We start from the raw sequence: 18,686 nt of genomic DNA on the forward strand, positions 1-18,686 counted from the left end.
GCTGTGGCCTCAGTAGCTAGTGTAAGCTACAGTAATGCCGACGCTGAAACTCCACAAGCTGGTTGAAAACTCTGTCTCCAAAATAAATAATAGAATAACACACAATGATAGAAGACTGACGCTAAAGCTAACAGGTCCCAGGTAAACAAAACAGCAGCATCCTCACCAGCTACTCATCCATGTAAAAAGTCACACAGGTGGATTTACAAAAAAAGGGTTTTATTTGCCCCCCTTTAAACAAAGGGGTAGCACAAAGACGAACACCTAATCTACAAATAAAACAAAACTGAATAATTAGTCACAGTATAAATATTTAAGCAATTAAACAAAACGAAAGCATCAACATAGTCTGAAGAAATGAGGTAAATCTCTAAACTATAAATCCCAATCCCCCCGTGATGTGGTGGGCACTTGGTACATTCTGATTGGCCCCTTTTCTGTATTTAAGCGCTATAGGTAGAAGGTAACCCGCAAATTGTGTACTCTGATCTGAAATCTGCAAAAACTCTTGCGAGTCTCGCTGTCCGACGACCTATCCTAACCTTAACAATTCAAGGTCAATGCCTAACCTTAACTATTCAAAGTCAATGCCTAACCTTAACAATTCAAGGTCAATGTTAAAGATGAAAGGTGGAGAAGAATGCGGAGCACTTTATCACTATGCTTCACCAGTGAAAGACTGAAACAGGTTTTTCCCATCGTTGCTCGCTATGCAGACCAACTCACTGTAAAAACTCACCTTAACTATTCAAGGTCAATGCCTAACCTTAACCATCTCGTGAGAGTTTCACAATTTGCGTCTTACCTTCTAGCCACTATCTTTAGGAAGCCATCTTTTGCTCCGGCCTGACAAGATGTCCCTCCAGCAGCAGCATTCAAAAGCACTGGTAACTCGAAGCTAAATAAGCATTAAAACAAATTAAGGCAAAGTCATCTAAAGACAAACTGTAACTCTGATATACTCGCATCTCTACTCCCACCGGCTGAATGTTCCAGTATTTTTCAAACGAAAGTTGTATCCCCATGAAATGTAGTTGGCTAATGACATGTCCCCTTGCCTTTGGAAATAACACTACTGTAGGTAGTAAGCTGGGTATGCTAACATATGCAGCTTATGTTAGGGCAACTAAACAAAGTTGAATCCATTCCTTACACTTTAGCTGTTGTTTATTGGGTCTTCAGATGTGAAATATCGCTCTTATTAGAGCTACTCTAAGGAATCCGAAGGCCTGCTGTGCCTGGTTATGGTTTCTAAGCTATGATTGGACAGTTGCTATTTAGGGGTGGGGTTTAGCGGTGAATTGCAATAGCTTTTCTAATAAATGCAAATTCAATTAATTGCATGCGAACTGTTTTGAAATGCATGTAGTGTGCACCGTGGTTTATCAGATGCTGTAAATAAACAAACAAACAATCAGTGTCGGCTGTGATTCTGGCTTCACTCGCTCAACCTCAATCCAAAAAGAAAGTCGGCGTTTTGGTGACAGTATGACATTGGTGATTCTAACTCCCCCATCAGGGGTGTTATGGCCCACAGAGTGTCACTCCACAGTGTCTATGGCACCCCTACCAAGTGGCTAATGAGGTCAAATGAGGAATTACACAGTCAGTTTAACCCAGAGGCTTGGGACTTCATACACAGAACAGATTGCAGAGGGTATGGTAGCCCAAATCCAGGACACCTGTGAAGTCACTGCTTCCTTTATGCCTGATCATATAGACAGGGGGGCGGACATGCAGAGGAAACACAAGGACAAAAGATCTGCTGAAAAATGAAAACAAAAATTAGCCCTCTCATATAACTACACTCCAAACTGTAACTAGAGCAGAAATCTGCAGAGCAGGCGTAGCAATTCGGCAGACGTTTAGGTTCATAGACAGTGCAGCTGCCCCTCTTGGGCTGAGATTAATTGCTGGATGGATAAAGCCACAGTGATTGACAGATGAGTTGCAGCCTTTAGGAGACATGAGAGAGATGAATGTGAAGCAGTTCAAAGTGATGTTAGCATCGAACACTTTGAATTCCTCAAAAGAAAAGTATGCTACAACCAAACGTTTGGAGTTTATCTTGCAAAATGTGATTTTAGTCATAAGCATTAGCAACACTGGGCGACTTATAGATGTCCCAGGTGTCCAAGGTTTTGTTACGTCTGTGCCTTCAAACCACGCATTGTTAAGTGTTCTATTGACAGTGATACTTCCGAGCTATCCAACTATCCAACACATGTACACAGTATTGTGTGTTGTGTCCTTGCCTCTTAAGTTGTTCACCCCGAAGGTCATAGCTCTTGTTGACTCCATCTTTAAATGCGATAGCGTTCGCAGGGTAACAAAGCCCATACAGTATGACCTTCTGGATGTTCCATAACACATATGGACTGTTTAAACACAGACTGAGGGTTAGGGTTGTTGATTACGTGACGCACAGGACACGAACATCGGTCTGCTGGATGAAAGCCTTGAGTTTGTTTGGCGCATCCACCTCCACTTCCGCCCGCCCCGCGTGTGTCTTTTCGCTCTTAAAGCTACATCACCACACTCCCGCCGCGCTTTCCCTGAGCGTTAATATTGACGCAGATGGGTTTACATTGTTGTTAATGGAAAGCCCGGTGCTTCTCATACCACCGCTAAAGGGGGCCTTGTGCGTCGGTATCTAACGCCAACCATCATACCAAAGCGTTGGTATTTGACGCCCTGGGAATGAGAACAGGCTGGATAACGCCATCCCGACCGACGGCGCCATCGCAGAAGCGTATTGTTAAGCTCAGCCGTCGCCACGTTGAGAGCCGTCCAGAGGCAATAGAAATGCTTCCTCACATTTAGCATGTTTAAGTGCAAAAATGTATCTGGTCCAACTTTTAAAATGTCACTATTTGCTGGACTTTTTCCCTCTTTGATAGTAAATTGAATATAATTAAGTTTTTATACTGGTGATCGGACCAAACAAGTGATTTCATGACATTAGCATGGGCTTATGGAAATTGTGATGAGCATTTTTCTCTATTTTCTAACATTTTAAGACCAGACAATTGATTGATTAATTTTAAAATTAATTGGGTAGATCAATCAATAATGAAAATAATCATTAGCAGCCCTACTATAATGTAATTTTTTCGACATAATTGTTGCACCACTGGCAAATACATTATATTTTTTTACTCTGAGTCGTTTTTTGTGTCCATTATAATTTCCTTTAACCATGTGTCATTTTGCACAATATAAGGTGCATTTTTGAGAGAGAGAGCTCGCAGGCTTATAATGGCATGCTGCATTGCAAACTAACAAAAGCACCTCAACAAAAACGAAGCCACAGGTAGTTTATGGGCTATCATCTGATGGAATTATTTTCCCAGCTGGCTCCAGGTGCAGGGCCGGGATAAAGGCAGTCCATCACCAGAGACCCAGACAGCTAATGTAGCATAAAGAGCAGCTCAAAATGTTGCCCTCGGTCGGAGCGACCTTTTCTTGTAACTGGGTCCTGCTTAATGAACTACAAGGCGCCTTGAATGACAAATAAATGGTGTTTTTTTTAGGCCAACAAACTGCTCAATGCATCACTAATAAGGTTAATTTGAGTCCCAGCGGGCTGGAGGCATTAGCCTAAGTGTTTATCCGCTTTAGCGCTGTCCCCTGTTAGACTGACAAAAAGAAACAGTGCTGGCAGTGTCGTTAGGACGACACAAAGTGGAAGGTGAATGCCCAATTTGCTCATCAGGTCTGAGCCAAATGAACAGGCTGCAATCACGAATTACTTTGTGTACATATGGATAATATACTTGTTTTAAGTGAAGCTTATGAGCCTTGATGTTTGGGGAAACAGGTGGTAGCTGGACAATGAGCAATCATGAGATGAAGATAAAACCGCAAATGGATGTGTAACGTATCGATGTGTTTACCTGTCCGTGTAGCCGTGTGCTGCATGTTAAACGTATGGTTCCCGGCCTGCATTGAATGTCCCATTTCCCCCAAACTGATTACAATTACAAATGTAGGTTAGTCCGACACGGCACAACAGATATCTTCGGCCCAGATGATAGACTTCCTTAATTAAAAATGGCAGACTTTGGAGGCTGCTGTTGAATGAATTATTTCTCCGAGATGCACCCGCTGCCTCGGGGCCATTCAGTCAAACAGACACGCCGGAGAGCTAAACCAGAGGCTGCTGTTAAATTCACCAGGGCTACTGTTGCATACAGTGGGCTCCCGATAAGCCTCATTTGAATAATTCCCATATAGCTCTGCTGCTTTTATCTCAGAGTCAGAAACGTGTGGCATGTGTGCTTGTAAAGCTGTCCAACACCACAGCACCACTGTTGATCAATAACAAGCTTCGGGCATTGTATTTTGGCGCAGATATTATTGACGCCCCCCCTTCAGACTGGGAGATCTATAAAAGGCTTTGCAGAGGAAAATTGACATTTCAAATTCTTTTCAGTCATGTGAAATTTTGAAGAGCGAGCTCAGCTACACTTTGGGCTTCATGGGAGTTCATTGTACAGTAGAAAGGAAGTGACTGGCTAAGCTTCAGTTCTTCTGTTGGAAGGGTGGGGATGGGGGGTCTAAATCCCAAGTCCATTAAATCACTCTGTATAACAGATTAGCAGGAGCCTATTAGTTGAAAAGAGTTCTGAGATTTCCCACTCCTCCCACGCGTATTCTTCGAAGTCGGCGTGGCTCCTTGCAGAAGTCTGCATTACCTGCTGTAAAAACCAAGCACTTTTAGAGCAGAGCGATAACAGGCCCAATCTTTGGGACAGGATGTAATTAAGAGGAGGACATTGGAGACGATAGTACGTCTTTATCTTGGAAATCTCAAGAGGGTTTGGAAAAAAAAACACAAGTGGTGGAGGAGGGTGGTTCATTAACTGTATATTTTAAGCTAATCCAAACCAGCAACATTAACACACACACACACACACACAGAGAGAGAGAGAGAGAGAGAGAGAGTTGGAAGGGGACTGAGTCCAAGATTGCCTCTGCAGCAGGAGTATCTGAAGATGGATATTGTCTGCCGGGTGCCAAGACTATTTTGGGAGCCCGAGCCCCCTGACTTGCTCCCTGAGCACCCTCTGATCAGCTTTGTCATCAGGTGTGAGAGTGGTTACACACAATACAGTACATCCTGATGCTCACACACCTGCAGGGAAGTATTGGGTGTTTGTCACTTTTCTGTGGACAAATAGAGAAAGAAAACTTCACTTTACCTCTCCATTTCTTGTAGAAATTGGAATCATGGAGAGGTATGGGGAAATCTGGAGATGTCATGATAACCTTGAAGTTGGGAGGCTGTATAATGTAATGGAAAATTACATTGTATGTAATAATGTCTCTTTATGCAACAGTGGAAAGTTACTGTCTGTGTGCTCTTCGTCTCATGTAGTGGGAAAGTACTGAGTAGAGTGATGACTTTTACTGGGACACTGTCTGAGTAAAACAACTCATCTGTGCAAAACAACTCCTTTTCTCACAGTCCCATGTTGTAAATTTCTATATAATCACGTTGTAATAATCTCCTGCAGTGCACTCTTCTGCAGACTTTGTGTGACTCTGTATAACCAGTCGTCTCTTCTTGCAAGAGTACAATACAAAAAAGACATTTCATCTGTTTGAGATCCTTATTTCAACGTTCATTAGGACTCATCTTGGAATATTGACAGAATTTCCATTACAATTAGCAGGAGTTTTAGATGGGTTTTTTAACCAGAAGCAAAGCTTTGACTGTGAATGTGCAGAAAGAAGCAGGATGAAAGATGATGCTTTCCAGATGTTTGTACATAACAATGCTGTATTTCTCATTATGCAGGTGCTTGATTAAGCTGATAGAACTCACTCTCTGACATGTACGTATGCGTATTTTGCTTGTTTATTCAATTTCATATCGCATTGCCTTCTTCTCCATTTCTTGTAGGAATTGGAATCATGGAGAGGTATGGGGAAATCTGGAGATGTCATGATAACCTTGAAGTGGGGTGGCATGTATTAGCAAGAGTTTTTAGATGGTTTTTAACCAGAAGCAAAGCTCTGACTGTGAATGTGCAGAAGAATCAGGATGTAAGATGATGCTTTCCAGATGTTTGTACATAACAATGCATGTATTTCTTAGTCTGCAGCTGTTTGATCACGCTGATAGAACTCACTCTCTGACATGTATGCGTATTTTGCTTGTTTATTCCCATTTCATATCTCATTTCCTTTCCTCTGCTTACCTTTCCATTTTTCCCCCCATTGCAGCAGCACACACTCATAAACACACACACACACACACATATAAGTGCTCCTTTCTCTCTCTCTACTATTCCTGGTGTGAGTGTGAAGTCGTGTGCTGGAGAAGTTTTCACTGCGTGCCTCAGAAGTGCGTAAGGATTGTGGCGCATTGGACGGCAGCGCATGGTGTTGGATGAGCAGGAAGGAGGAGGGAGATCATGCATTAACTCCTCTGCTGGCTGCAGGGGGACTCTCCAGTTGATAGAAGAAGACAAGACAAGAGGAGGATGCACTCAGAGAAAACACTGACAAGCTGCGACCAATGAAACCCAAACGAAAAGCCACTTGATTTTTGGTGTTTTTGTGTTTTCCAGGGGATTTTACGCACCACTATAAAGAGTGCAGAAAACGCTGCAGAGATGAGTGTTGCGTGGTTTTCCATGCTTCTCCTGAAGGATCCACTCTCCTGATAAAGGGACCAAAAGAGGACAAACCAAAAGGCTGTCCATGGTATTTTCCCCAAAGAAGATTGCAAAGGTGGAGCGCTTAGAGAAGGGCTGATGACGGGACTATTAATCCTTTCAGTGCATCAAAAGCACCAAAGGGTTTTGGAAGAAACGCTTGGATGGAAATCGGGCGAGTGTTTAGAACTGTTTTTGGTTTTATATGAAACTGGTGATTAGTTCATCTGGAAGGATTTTTGTTTTTTTTCCCACTGAAGATTTTTATTGAGGAGTAAATTTGCTTTTCTGTTGTTGGAAAGGTTGTAGTCTAAATGGTGTGAGAGGTTTCCCGGAGTAAAATTTTCAGAAACTCTCATCTCAATCTTTTTTTTCTCTTCAAGTATTCCTAAATCTAAATGGAATTAGTTGAGTCTGAAGACGTTTGTGAAAGGAACAGACATGGTACATGGGCACAGCTTCCATCACGGTAAGATGCACGTCTGGAGCTGAAGCACACTTTGCTCAAAAGCTCTCATTGCTGCTTGTACCCAAACGAAAAGAGAAGTGTAGTCATCCTTTAATCAGAGCAACAGATTCAACTCCAAATAGGAGCATGGTGATAAAACAAATAGCCTGTCATGATACTGCATCCTACAGCTTGTAAACTCACTGTTTGAAGGTCACACTGTAAGTTATATTAGGATTTTCTTTTTTCTTTTTGGGAGGAAATTATCATATTAAGAAAATTGTGACTAGTGACAACTCATGATGTAGATGTTTTGGTAGTCAATCTTTTTTTCTTATTTTTATCATTAATTGTACATTTTTGGTATATTATTTAGTTATTTTCTTTCATTTTTAGTATTTTTTTTGGTAATTTGTAGTCCTTTGTAGTTTTTTTTTCTATCATTTGAGTTACTTTGATAATTTTTTAAAATGTTTTGGTAATCTGTAGTCCTTTGTAGTTTTTTTCTATAATTTGTATTACTTTGATCATTTTATTTCAATTTGTTTTGGTAATTTGACATTATGTTTGGTATTTTTATCATTTGTTGTCATTGTTTAATATTTTATGTTATTTTTTCATTTGAAGTCTTTTTTGGTAATTGTTATTTATTTGGTAGTTATTTTTTATCATTTTAAATATTTTTTTTAAATTACTGTGATCATTTTATGTAATTTCTTGGTAATTTGTAGTAATTTTTTGGTCATTATTTACTTTTAAAAAATATAATTTCAGTCATTTTTTGGGTCAAATTTTAGTAATTTTTTTGTTAAATTACCCAGTATAATCCATTATTTTTTAAGGACTTTGTCAGCCATAAGCCCTAACCAAAGACTTTAAATAGGAGTCATTCAGGTTATGTGTTTGCACAAAGTTACAGTACAGGCCAGATGTTATGTTCCTGAGCTATGTGGATTAGCATTATAAAAGCTGCACATTTATTTATATTAAATGCATAAATCCTCATAACTGATAAGATGCCAAGAATGGTCTTTTATAATTATGTTAGGTATTGCATGCTGTTTTGGGGATTCTTTAAGGTCACAGTCAGGCACAGGTTTAGTTAGCATAATGCTGATGTACAGCACAGGAAATCCAGAACCTGAAATGGGTTCCCTGCTGACTCAACGCTCCCTCAGCTGAACTCAAGCTGTGCACAAAACCAACTAAATCACAGAACAAAAACAATATACTGTATGCATGTCGCAGTCTTCCGTCAAAAAAAATGTATTTGTCTTTTATGTTCTTCCAGTTGTTGCAAGTCTTCTCATACTTGGGTTGTCTGGGGCAACGAGGAAGGATACAGCAGGTAATCTCCATCACAGCAGCCGCACATCTTTAAAATCCTCTCTTCAAAGCTTTAATCACTCACTTTTTCTTCTCTCTTATGTATTTTATAGCGAAGAACAACTCAGGAGTGAAGCCTGCAGGTCAATGTGGAACGTGGGTGAAAGAACCAGAAGGAGGGCTGTTCACTTCTCCCAATTACCCAAACAAATACCCCCCAGACACAGAGTGTGTTTACATCCTTGAAGGTAAAAAACTCTCTTTAAATAAGCAACGTGATTCAGCTATTTGTTCTGTAAAGCTGAAGCATTCCTGGGGTTATGCTGGAGGGGGGAATCACAGTAACTTAGTAGGGATTGATGAGATGTATTGGCTTATTAGACAGGCTGGTATTTTTTCACATTAGGAGGCTGTCTTTGATTGATCAGTGCAGATAATCAGGTTAATAAAAAGCACCAAAGTGAACGTAGAGGCTAATAACTCAGGTGTTTTAGAGATAAATTGACTAACAGCCAGGATTGGAGGTATTGAGCATGTGGGCGTGCTCATGATGAAACCGGTTCATCAATGAAAGCATGACTAATATTTCACTCCCTGCTGTGTCTTATAGTGGTAATTATTTCCAATTGTGTCTTCCAGCACCCCCGAGGCAGTGTATTGATCTGCACTTCGAGGAGAATTATTCAATCGAGTCCTCTTGGGAATGTAAATTTGACAACATCGAGGTTCGGGATGGACCGTTTGGCTTCTCCCCGATTCTCGGGCGCTACTGTGGTCAGCACAGCCCGCCCGATATCAGGAGTAGCGGCCGATATCTGTGGATAAAATTTGTTACGGATGGTGAACTGGAAGCGGTGGGATTTTCAGCAAGTTACAACTTCACTGCAGGTACCATTTTTTTTTCTGCTTTCTTACTGCTCTTGTCACTTCTTTCCTTGCGAGCGTATCCGTGCTTTATAGCTCTAACGGCAATGCTCCAAATGAATAACAAACATCATCCAGGGAACTCGCCCTTGTGGGAGCCTCTTGCAGTTTTATTGATTGTCTGTCTGCACACACTCAGTATTTCCATTGGCAATATACTGTCATTGGCTGGGGCACTCTTGTGACTGGCTATAGACTGCTATTCCTTCTTTCTATATATATCTGGACTGAAGTGGAGCAGTGTCAGATTTTAACTCAGTTCAGCAGCAGCAAGACTCCTCAGTTTACAGGGCTGGAAAAAGCCGAGAGAGCGTGTAGCAAACTAATCGGTGTTGTCGAGCACAATCGTGGCAATTACGGTGTCTTAATTTGCTTCATCATTGATTGAGATTGCATTACTGAAACAGCGTGAGGGTTGATGACAAGGAAATCAGGGCATAAGCACGATTTAATATTCCCTCACCTACGTACATTCGACTGGGTTTAATAACACTGTCAACTTTTTCAGTTTGAGCATTTGAAAGGCACAGTGCCAGGAAGCACGAGCAGTATGTGTCTCCACATCCACTGCACCTTCAGGGGTATTTTACCATCGGAGATTTAAATGTGTAATTGTTTATATGATGAACACTTATGCAGTACGTCAACCTTTCATCCGAAGAACATGCTACTAGCTCTCAGGCTGTTAAAAAACAAAGCTATCAAGGTGTAGATGGACCGTAGATTTATCTCTACAGGCTTTGTGTGTCTCGAATGGTGAACCTCTTCATCGGAAATTGCAGTGGAGAAGTGCAGTCAGTAAGAATGAGATCTGCTGAGGAATAAAGTGAAGGACCATGGGTTGTTAAGCAGAAATAGTGCCACTTTAGCAGAAGTCAAATTGCTTATGTAAAACTACACTGAGGTAAAGCTGCTGTAGCTCAATGCATTCAGCGTAAAAGCTACAGAGTGTTACATTGTCAGATACAATAGTTTTCATGCAGAAAGGAGTAAAATATGAATCGATAGATTGAGTGAGATAGAGCGTCATGCTTGGATGTGTTCTGCGTTACTGAGATTGCTGTCTGCTGAGGCATGGATCTCTTATCCTGCAGCTGTGTTATACACATCAACTTCAATTTTAAGTTTTACTGTTAAGACATTTTTTGCATACTTGGTGCTATTCATCTGCAAGGCTAGTTGAGTAGCTAAAGATTTACCAGACATAGAGTGCTACAGGAATGAGTCTTAACACCTGGAAATGAGTTAGCATTTAAGCACTTCCGGTTCCCTTCGCCTAGAAGTCAATGGGTTTTTTGAATGTGTTTTTAGTTAGATGTTAGTTAGAACACAAGCTTAAGATATTTTAACGTTTTGTTCTACAATATAAAATACATCAATAAATACACTTGAGAATTGTGAAGCCTTTATGTGTCTAAAAAAAGTTAATAAGTGGCTAAATGAGAATACTAAACGTCATCACCCTTTACAGCCTCGTTGTGTATACTCGCGCTCATGCAACCGTGGTGTAGTTCACTTATAGCCTAATGTTGGCTTTTTACTTCTGGCAATTGCATTTACACTTCAAATATCATAAACGAGGTGTTCATTTGTGAAGATTATTAAGTTTCATAAAACTTTGTTTGCCACAGAGCTTATTTTCTCCAATAATCCAAAAGCCAATGGAAAAATCCCATTGGCTTTTTGTCAAGGGAACCCAGGGCGATGCTAACTTCCTGGTTGGCCTAAAAAAATACGTCATCCCTGCACCACTCTATTGGATTAGATAAGATAAGATTGATATCACTCATGTCTGTACGGTAAAATTGAAGCTGGTGACAGCAGCCAGGTGGCTTCGCTTAGCACAAAGACAGGAAACAGGTGGAAACAGCTAGCTGGGCTTTGTCAAGTAACAAATGGTAACAGAATCTGCCCACCAGACAGAAAGCAAACCAAATTTTTACTTTGCGTTATTGGACCTTGTGTGCAGTCCATGTTGAGTCCCCCTAAAGAGCCCATTTACCAGCTGCACAGATGTTAGCTAGAAATGTACGCACGGACCATGTGTAAGCTAGTGTGTGTGTTTATGTGTTCAGCTCAGCCTGTGACTGATGTCTAATGGCTCAAAGGTGGTTCCCAGAACAGAGCCGGCCTTTCTGTTTTGATCGCCGGCTCTGATGCCACTGCCCCAGCACATTAAAGCAAAGAAAATTGTGCTTGCAACAACAGACTGGTAAAAGATCTGCAACATCTTGTTGCACACATTAAAAGACCAAAGTTTCCTCAGGAAGTGGAGTCAGCTCTGGCCTTTCCTGTGCATTTCAAGTGCAGTTTGTTGTCAAGGTGAACTCCAAGATACTTGTACTTGTCCATCACCTCCACTTCCTCTCCCAGAATACTGATGGGATCAGCAGCAGTCCTTGTTCTCCTGAAGTGCGTGACCATCTCCTTGGTTTCGGTGACGTTCAGGAGTAGGCGTAGCTGGCCACCACGTCCCTGTATTCCGATTCCTGTCCTCCTTTAATACACCCAACTACTGCAGAGTCATCTGCACATTTCTGCAGAGTTGTATAAAAGGTGTATAAAAGCGAACAGAAGAGGTGACAGGATGGTCCCCTGTGGTGCCGCGCATATGATCTCAGAACTCTTTCCCTTTCTGTTATTTCCCTCCAGTTGATCTCCTTTTTCCTTTCGTATGTATGTTTAGAAAGTATACTCACAAAGCCTCAGGAAAAGCATGTTTTTTTTTTCCGCTCAAGGTGAAACGTTTCTAGCGCGGACACATCTTCGCCACAGTTCGGCTAACCGGCTAAGCCAACCAAACTGCAGGGAGCATAGCTTCATATTCATCGTACAAACAGTTGTATTGATCTTTTGTGTTATTTTTGCAAGAAAGCAAATAAGCAACATTTTCAAAATGTAATATAACTGTATTTTTTTTATGTTGACATCTACATTACATGGTGTTTCCTGATGTAGTAGGGTAAGGAATAGTCTGCAAAATTGTCTTCGTATCTAAGTATAGTACATATTTATGCAAGAAACGTTACGACAAAAAATACTTCAAAAGACACACAGGAAAGATAATTTTTTCTATTTTCAGCCCTTGATAGTCAGAGATAAAGCACCAAGACCACATTTTCTGTAATGTGCAATTGAAGTATTGTTTCCTCTGCCTGCCATCTCTTGGGAGTCTCATTGAAAATTTGCTGAGAGGAAAAAAAAAAAAAAGCCCTGCCTCTCTCTCGACTTGATAGGAAATATCTGAGGCATATGATTTACATAATTAAAGAAGATAAAAGTCCCGAATTCACTTGACTTGATACTCTGAAATCTGGCAATGTTGAATAGTGTCTCACATCTGCAGCTGCTCTGCTAACCATGCTAATTCACACAGCCTCTCTCTGATGAATGGGAGAAAAAAGAGAGAGAAAAAAAAGAGGCAACAAAGGTGACATGAATCAGCTCCTCTTACGCTCTTTTCCCTCAGTCATTTTAGGAGCGGAGAGATAAAAAACTCTCGTGCCTCTCCTTCACATCCTGTCCTCTCAGAGCCTGGTGCTCCTGATGACTAATGCGGTTAGCACAGCAGCCCGTGGATGAACAAGCAGTGACTGGAATCTCATAATATCCAGTCATATTAAATGTTGAGGCACTTGAGTGAAGCACTTAAAGTCTGCAGATGCTATGTCTTTAATTTATATGTGGCATCAGAGGACGTAAGAGATGCTGGTGTAACAGACACTAGAGATTCACTCACAACAGTCAGTAAATTAACTTGGCTCTCTCAGTGATGTGACGCGCAATTTGTTTGTCAAACAAATTACACCCGGATGCCTCAAGCTTGGTCCTGCGTCACAGAACTTTTACAGCAGTCTTTTTGTTTTGTTTTTTACCTCTGCAAAATGCATTGTAGCTTGTTTTTTTCAAGGGTTTGAACCCTTTTCAATGGGCTGCATGTGTGACTCACTTCAGTTCCCTGACTGAATGAACGTATCTTACCCAATAGTGAAAGATGGAGTACTTACACTATACTTTGCTTACCAAACACACGTGGGCTCCCAGATGAGTCATAGTCATTTGGGAAATTTATTATTTGCTTGGAGTTAGATGCAGAGATTGATACCACTTTGCATCTGCATGGTAAATATAAAGCTTGCGCCAGCAGCAAGTTAGCTTAGCTTGGCATAAAGACCGGAAATAGCAAGCCTGGCTCTGTCAAATAGTTACAAAATCTGCCTACTGATGACTCTAAGGGCCCTATTTAAAAGATCTACAGTATAGCACATGGTCTAAAGTGCATGGCGCAAGTGCATTAAGGGCGTATCCAACTCCACTTAAACTGTTGCTATTGGTTAAACTGTGCATAATCTCGCCGCAAATTAAGGTGCAAGGGGCAAAGGGATTTTGGGTGTAACATGAATTTAACCATTCAGTGTTATCTCCCATTCCATTTAAAAGCCAGATGCACCTGCACCTGGTGCATTGCTATCTAACTAGTGGATTCTGCAAATTGGCGAGCGGTTTTCTGCAGTAAAATTTTGTTATACAACCGCGACAATGTAGTCGGGGGTATATAGTGCTCCATGTGTCTGTCCGTCCATCCTTCTGTCCGTTCGCGTGTCACACTTTCGTTTCCGGTGCAGAACTCAGAAACTATTTCACTTAGGAACTTCAAATTTGGTGTGATGGTTGACAGTGCGGTCTAGTTGTGCCTTTTATGGGTTAAAAGTCCAGGGTGCCCAACATTTTTGAAATTTTGGCCAAAAACTGTGATTTTTTTCGACTTACAGCTGCACATTGAGCATTTGATTACTCCCCTACTTCAGTAGGAGTCAAGCAGTGAGCGAGGGTATGTGAGCCATGCTCACTTTTGCCTTGTTTTTTTAAAGCTAAATACCAACAAATATGGATTGAAGCAGAAAAAAAAACATATTGCAAACTTTTTTTTTTTCTTCAATAAATTTAGATTTTTGGACTTAAGAATGCTCTGGCGATTTTGGAAATGTTTGGATCACACAAAGAAACAATCCTACGCAGCCACCACTGGAATCTAATTCTACAAATAGCATAATACTTTTAACATTAATGTAACCTAATCTTTATCTGCAACTGTGTATAAATAAACAGAATGAATAGACGAAAAAAAAGTAGCGCAGCACTCAAATGTTGATTTACAAATGTGAAGGTCAACGTTATGAATGAAGCTTCCAACTATTCGGTACATCCCTGGATCTGTCTTATAGTGATGAGTTTCATATTCTGTTTACTGATTAGGAGGGCACTCTATTTACTATTAGTCGCTGTCCATTAACAGGGTGCTGAATTAATGTTGCCTTGGCATACAGTGAAGGGAGGGAAGGAACAGGTATGTGGTCCTTTGTATAATTTGTACAAAGAGTAAAAACATTTCTACACAGTTTGTGTACCAATTAAACAAACAAGGCATAACATGTTAAGTAGCAAGATTTGCACCCCATTGACACCTTGCATTAGCGTGCAATCTGTATCTGGATATTTGATCAGTATAAGGAAAAACGCATGTTAACGCAAGGTGTCAATGCACGGATAGGGATCAGAGTGTGATTGGATCAGCCATCCACCTCACTCCTCCTCTTCATGCTCACTCAGGCAAGCCTGGTAAAAAGTTACAGTACTATCACTAGCTATTAAGTGTTCCCTCTCAAAAACAAAGCGTTTCATTGCTTCCCTTGACACTGGGACACGCCATGTTTATCGACAATTCTACAAGCCCCGTCTGACCAAAATTAGCATATTGAGATCTGATCACAACACGGGAAGAATCAAGATAATGAGAGCGCTTAATAATAACAGATGTAAATGCAAAGGCCTGTGGTTTGGATGTCAATATCCAGATATAAATCACATGTTAACACCAGGTGTAAACGGGGCCTTTTAGACCAAACCAGACTTGCTGTTTTTCTGTTTCCAGTCTTAGCTTTAAGCTAAGCTAACTGGCTGTTCATGTTTACTGCACAGACATGGAAGTGGTTTCTATCGTCTCATCTTGCTTTTGGCATGAAAATGAATAGGCGTACCATTAGTGAGTCTCTTAAAAAATGCCAAGATGCAGTATACTTAACCTTGACACATTATCCCAAGGCCATTTTGGAGCAGTGCTGCATAGCCTACTGTAAGTGTATCGCAGGAGTCATCATGTTCTACTACACCACAATCAAGTCCACATATAAAAGGCAGTTCAATCCATTAAGTGAGAGAAGCCTGGGATAGAGGTGGAGTAGGGGAGTAGTAAGGGAAAGGACTGGTAGCCTCAGGCCAAGGCTGTGTTTGAATTAGCTAAATAACTCCTTGGATGATTTCTATTTTTATTGTTTCATCCCGTCTGTCATCATTCTGTGCAAATATCTTCACAGCGGAACAATAATTTAGTTTTGAAATAGTGGCAACTTTAAAATGAAAGTGCACTGAGTAACTGTCAAATGGGGATAAAGATAGAACAAGGCATGAGTCAAAAAAAGCCAGAAGAGCTTCATAGCACATGTGAAGTTGCCTCCCGTAGATTTGCATCATCTCTGGAGGTCCGCGCCAAAGCCAAGGTGTTAAATTGTGACAGGCAGCCTTATAGTACTTTCACATAATGTAAAATTGCACGTAGAGTAGTTGAATACAGCGTGTGCAGCAGGGGAAATTACGGGTGGTATATTTCTCCGTTTGCAAGGCTGTTGGGGGATTTGAGCAGCGTTCTGCTTTTCAGGTCGTCCTAGGGCCCCGTGACCTTAGAACCCTGTGGACTGGTAGATTAAGTGGTGTTTCAGCACCTTAAGCCAGAGCCAGAGCAAATAAAAGCTGCAAGTTCTCCCCCCTCTTGCTCCCTGCGCTCTGATCGCAGGCTGTGTGCAGAGCCAAGGTAGAAGCTGCTCTGGAGACTCGGGCAGTATTTGTGTTTTTCCCTGACCCAAGGACCGGTGATATGCTGTTCTTTCATTGAAACTATCGTAGAGAGAGAAAAAGACATACATTTTTCATCTGCTTCTTAGATGTGATGTGTTTTGTAGGTGTGTGAATACATTTAAAGATGAAATATGAAGATGTTTCTGTGTTGCTTTGAGAAAAATTAATTGGATTCGTGTAGTTTTGAGTATATAATGCATTTTTTTAGTGTATTTTGTTATCATGTTGTCAGGTGTGGACATGCTCGATGACCTTCACTCAAATATCTGTATTTTAAATGTGAATATTGTGCTAATTTGTGCCAAACGCAAACTCATATTCACTATAGTAAATACAAACATATTTCTATTTTTCCCCTTTGTTGAAAGAAATAGTCAAATGGAAACTGGTCAGCATGCCATTCAGCCTCCCATATTACCCGAGGCACCTTCAGTAGCACTGTATGTTTTCTACCATTAACAATTCAGGCCATGACGGATGTATCTATATGATGAAGATGACACTGATTGATTTAAGCGCCTTATCGCCCACACCAAGCTCCAACTGGACTGAGAATGAGTCAAATGGCATTTAAGATTATAGCTGGAACAGGATATATGGGCCTATCATAAAGGAGGCAGGGCCATGAGATTGAACCTCAAACTGGAAAATTGAAAATTGAACCGTAGAGATCGACCCCTTCGCTCTTGGAGGGAACCGACTTTGGCAGCGCCATTGCCGGGGCCAGACAGGAGGTTGCGGCGACTTCCCAGTTTCACATCTGCCTCCAAAGTTGCTTGCCAGTGGCAAGACCTGACATTTACATGTTTGAGTCGCTTTTTTTGTTCAATTGCATCCACATCATTCACAGAATGATGGCCATTCACCAGATTGGCAGGAGGCATACTATTAATCATGATAATTATCATTTACTGCATTTTAGGACAGAATTGGACACACTCTCCAACCTACTGTATGTAACATGATGGGACAGGAAGTAACTTTAGGGAATTTGGCCAAAACATGGACTGCAGTATGGCCGAGGAGATGATGAGAGTTAGATCTGGGGCTCTTAAGGTCTTTACACACCAGGGGAGAAAATGCAAAATACTTGCCTATGAATATTATATGTTTAGGGCTTTTATTGTGAAAGGTAAGAACTGAAGAAGTGGATCTGGCATGTGCTGTCTTTGTCAAAGTTGAAAGGAGTTATAAAGTTTGCCATCCAGGTTCGGACTCTACTGGGCCTCCGTGTTGTTGTTTCCCACTCAACCCGTTCCGCACATTGTGATTGGTTGATACCTTTATTCGGGGTGCGAAAGCTCAGAAAATAAACCTCATCCCAAAAACAATGACGTTGCTTTTTCGCCACGTAAAATATGCGTTCTGTGTGAAAGTACCCATGACAAAAACAACAGTCTGAAAAAATATGTTGATGTGCGAATTAATTGCACGAAGAAAAAGAAAAATGCCGCCGATGTGTAACGGCCTTTATTTTGAAGATGCAGATGTTCAAGCTTTGGGTAAATGGTCAATAGAAGAGGTTAAACTTAATAATTGGTGAGAACCCGGCCATGCAGCTGTGGAATCATGACATGTATAGTAGTCCAAATAAATGTCTCATAGTGAAAACTGAGCCTGTGATTTGTGGTCTGGCTTTTTCTAGTGCGATACCTCTCAACCTAAATCCAATAAAGACACTTTGCCCCACGCTGCTATAGCGCCTAAGGCACTGCGAGTAAGATTTAATTTTCCATGACCCAACACTGGTAGGGATCCAGATTCACAAAAGGAGCACAGAGGGAAAAGGTAGATGAAATTCATGAGAGAGAAATCTCTCGTGGTGCAAATTCTGCTGAGATCTCAGTGAAGTGTGTTTCCCTGAATGAACTGCTTGCATATAGTCACTCCTCATGAATCGCTAAACCAAAAAAAAAAAAAAGCGTCCCAATGTTTTGCTCTAATGCGTATTGTCATCAGTACTCCCTACAGCTCTCTGGGAGTTTTCTCCCAGATTGTTCAGTGCTGCCTACTATTTCTGTGACTGTTATGAGTCTGTCTTTTCTCTACTAGGGAAATGTGTAGGTGTACATTACTCACAGCGTATGGTATGCTCATTGTGACTAATGCAATTTCTCCCGTAATGCTATCAGCTGAATGGGGCTTTGGCAAAGAGAAAATAAGTGTTTATTCTTCTGATGACTCATTTCAATGTAGAACAAAGCTGATAGTTTTCTACATTGGAGAATGGGTTCTCTCTTTTTTAATTTTCCCGTGTAGCCCCCTTTTTTTTTTTTTAGTTCTGGCTGCCCACATCAATCTCATTTCCAAAAGAATCTCCTGTGCTCGTATGTGGGTGAGGAAGAATGACAGTCGCTCCGTTTGAGCTCAGCTGAAGACACCCTTCCCCTCGACACCGCCTCTGTTTTAGC

At 41.1% G+C, this 18,686-nt stretch overlaps 1 protein-coding gene across 3 annotated transcripts in view; it reads left to right on the plus strand.

Annotated features, from left to right (window-relative positions):
* Positions 1–6,291: 6,291 nt before the first annotated feature.
* neto1l (neuropilin (NRP) and tolloid (TLL)-like 1, like) overlaps positions 6,292–18,686 on the plus strand; it is an 82,590-nt gene continuing 70,195 nt past the window's right edge. For 2 of the 3 annotated variants that reach the window (XM_037756764.1, XM_037756763.1), the window contains exons 1-4: positions 6,293–7,134; positions 8,405–8,461; positions 8,553–8,687; positions 9,079–9,327. In XM_037756764.1, the coding sequence (XP_037612692.1) occupies positions 7,107–7,134; positions 8,405–8,461; positions 8,553–8,687; positions 9,079–9,327 (469 nt within the window). In that variant the 5' untranslated portion in view covers positions 6,293–7,106. Of the gene's footprint in view, positions 7,135–8,404; positions 8,462–8,552; positions 8,688–9,078; positions 9,328–18,686 lie in introns of all 3 variants that reach the window. The other variant, XM_037756765.1, reaches the window with a different exon arrangement.

Source organism: Sebastes umbrosus, chromosome 21, assembly GCF_015220745.1.
Source record: "Sebastes umbrosus isolate fSebUmb1 chromosome 21, fSebUmb1.pri, whole genome shotgun sequence".
In the NCBI taxonomy this organism is placed as follows: Eukaryota; Metazoa; Chordata; class Actinopteri; order Perciformes; family Sebastidae; genus Sebastes; species Sebastes umbrosus.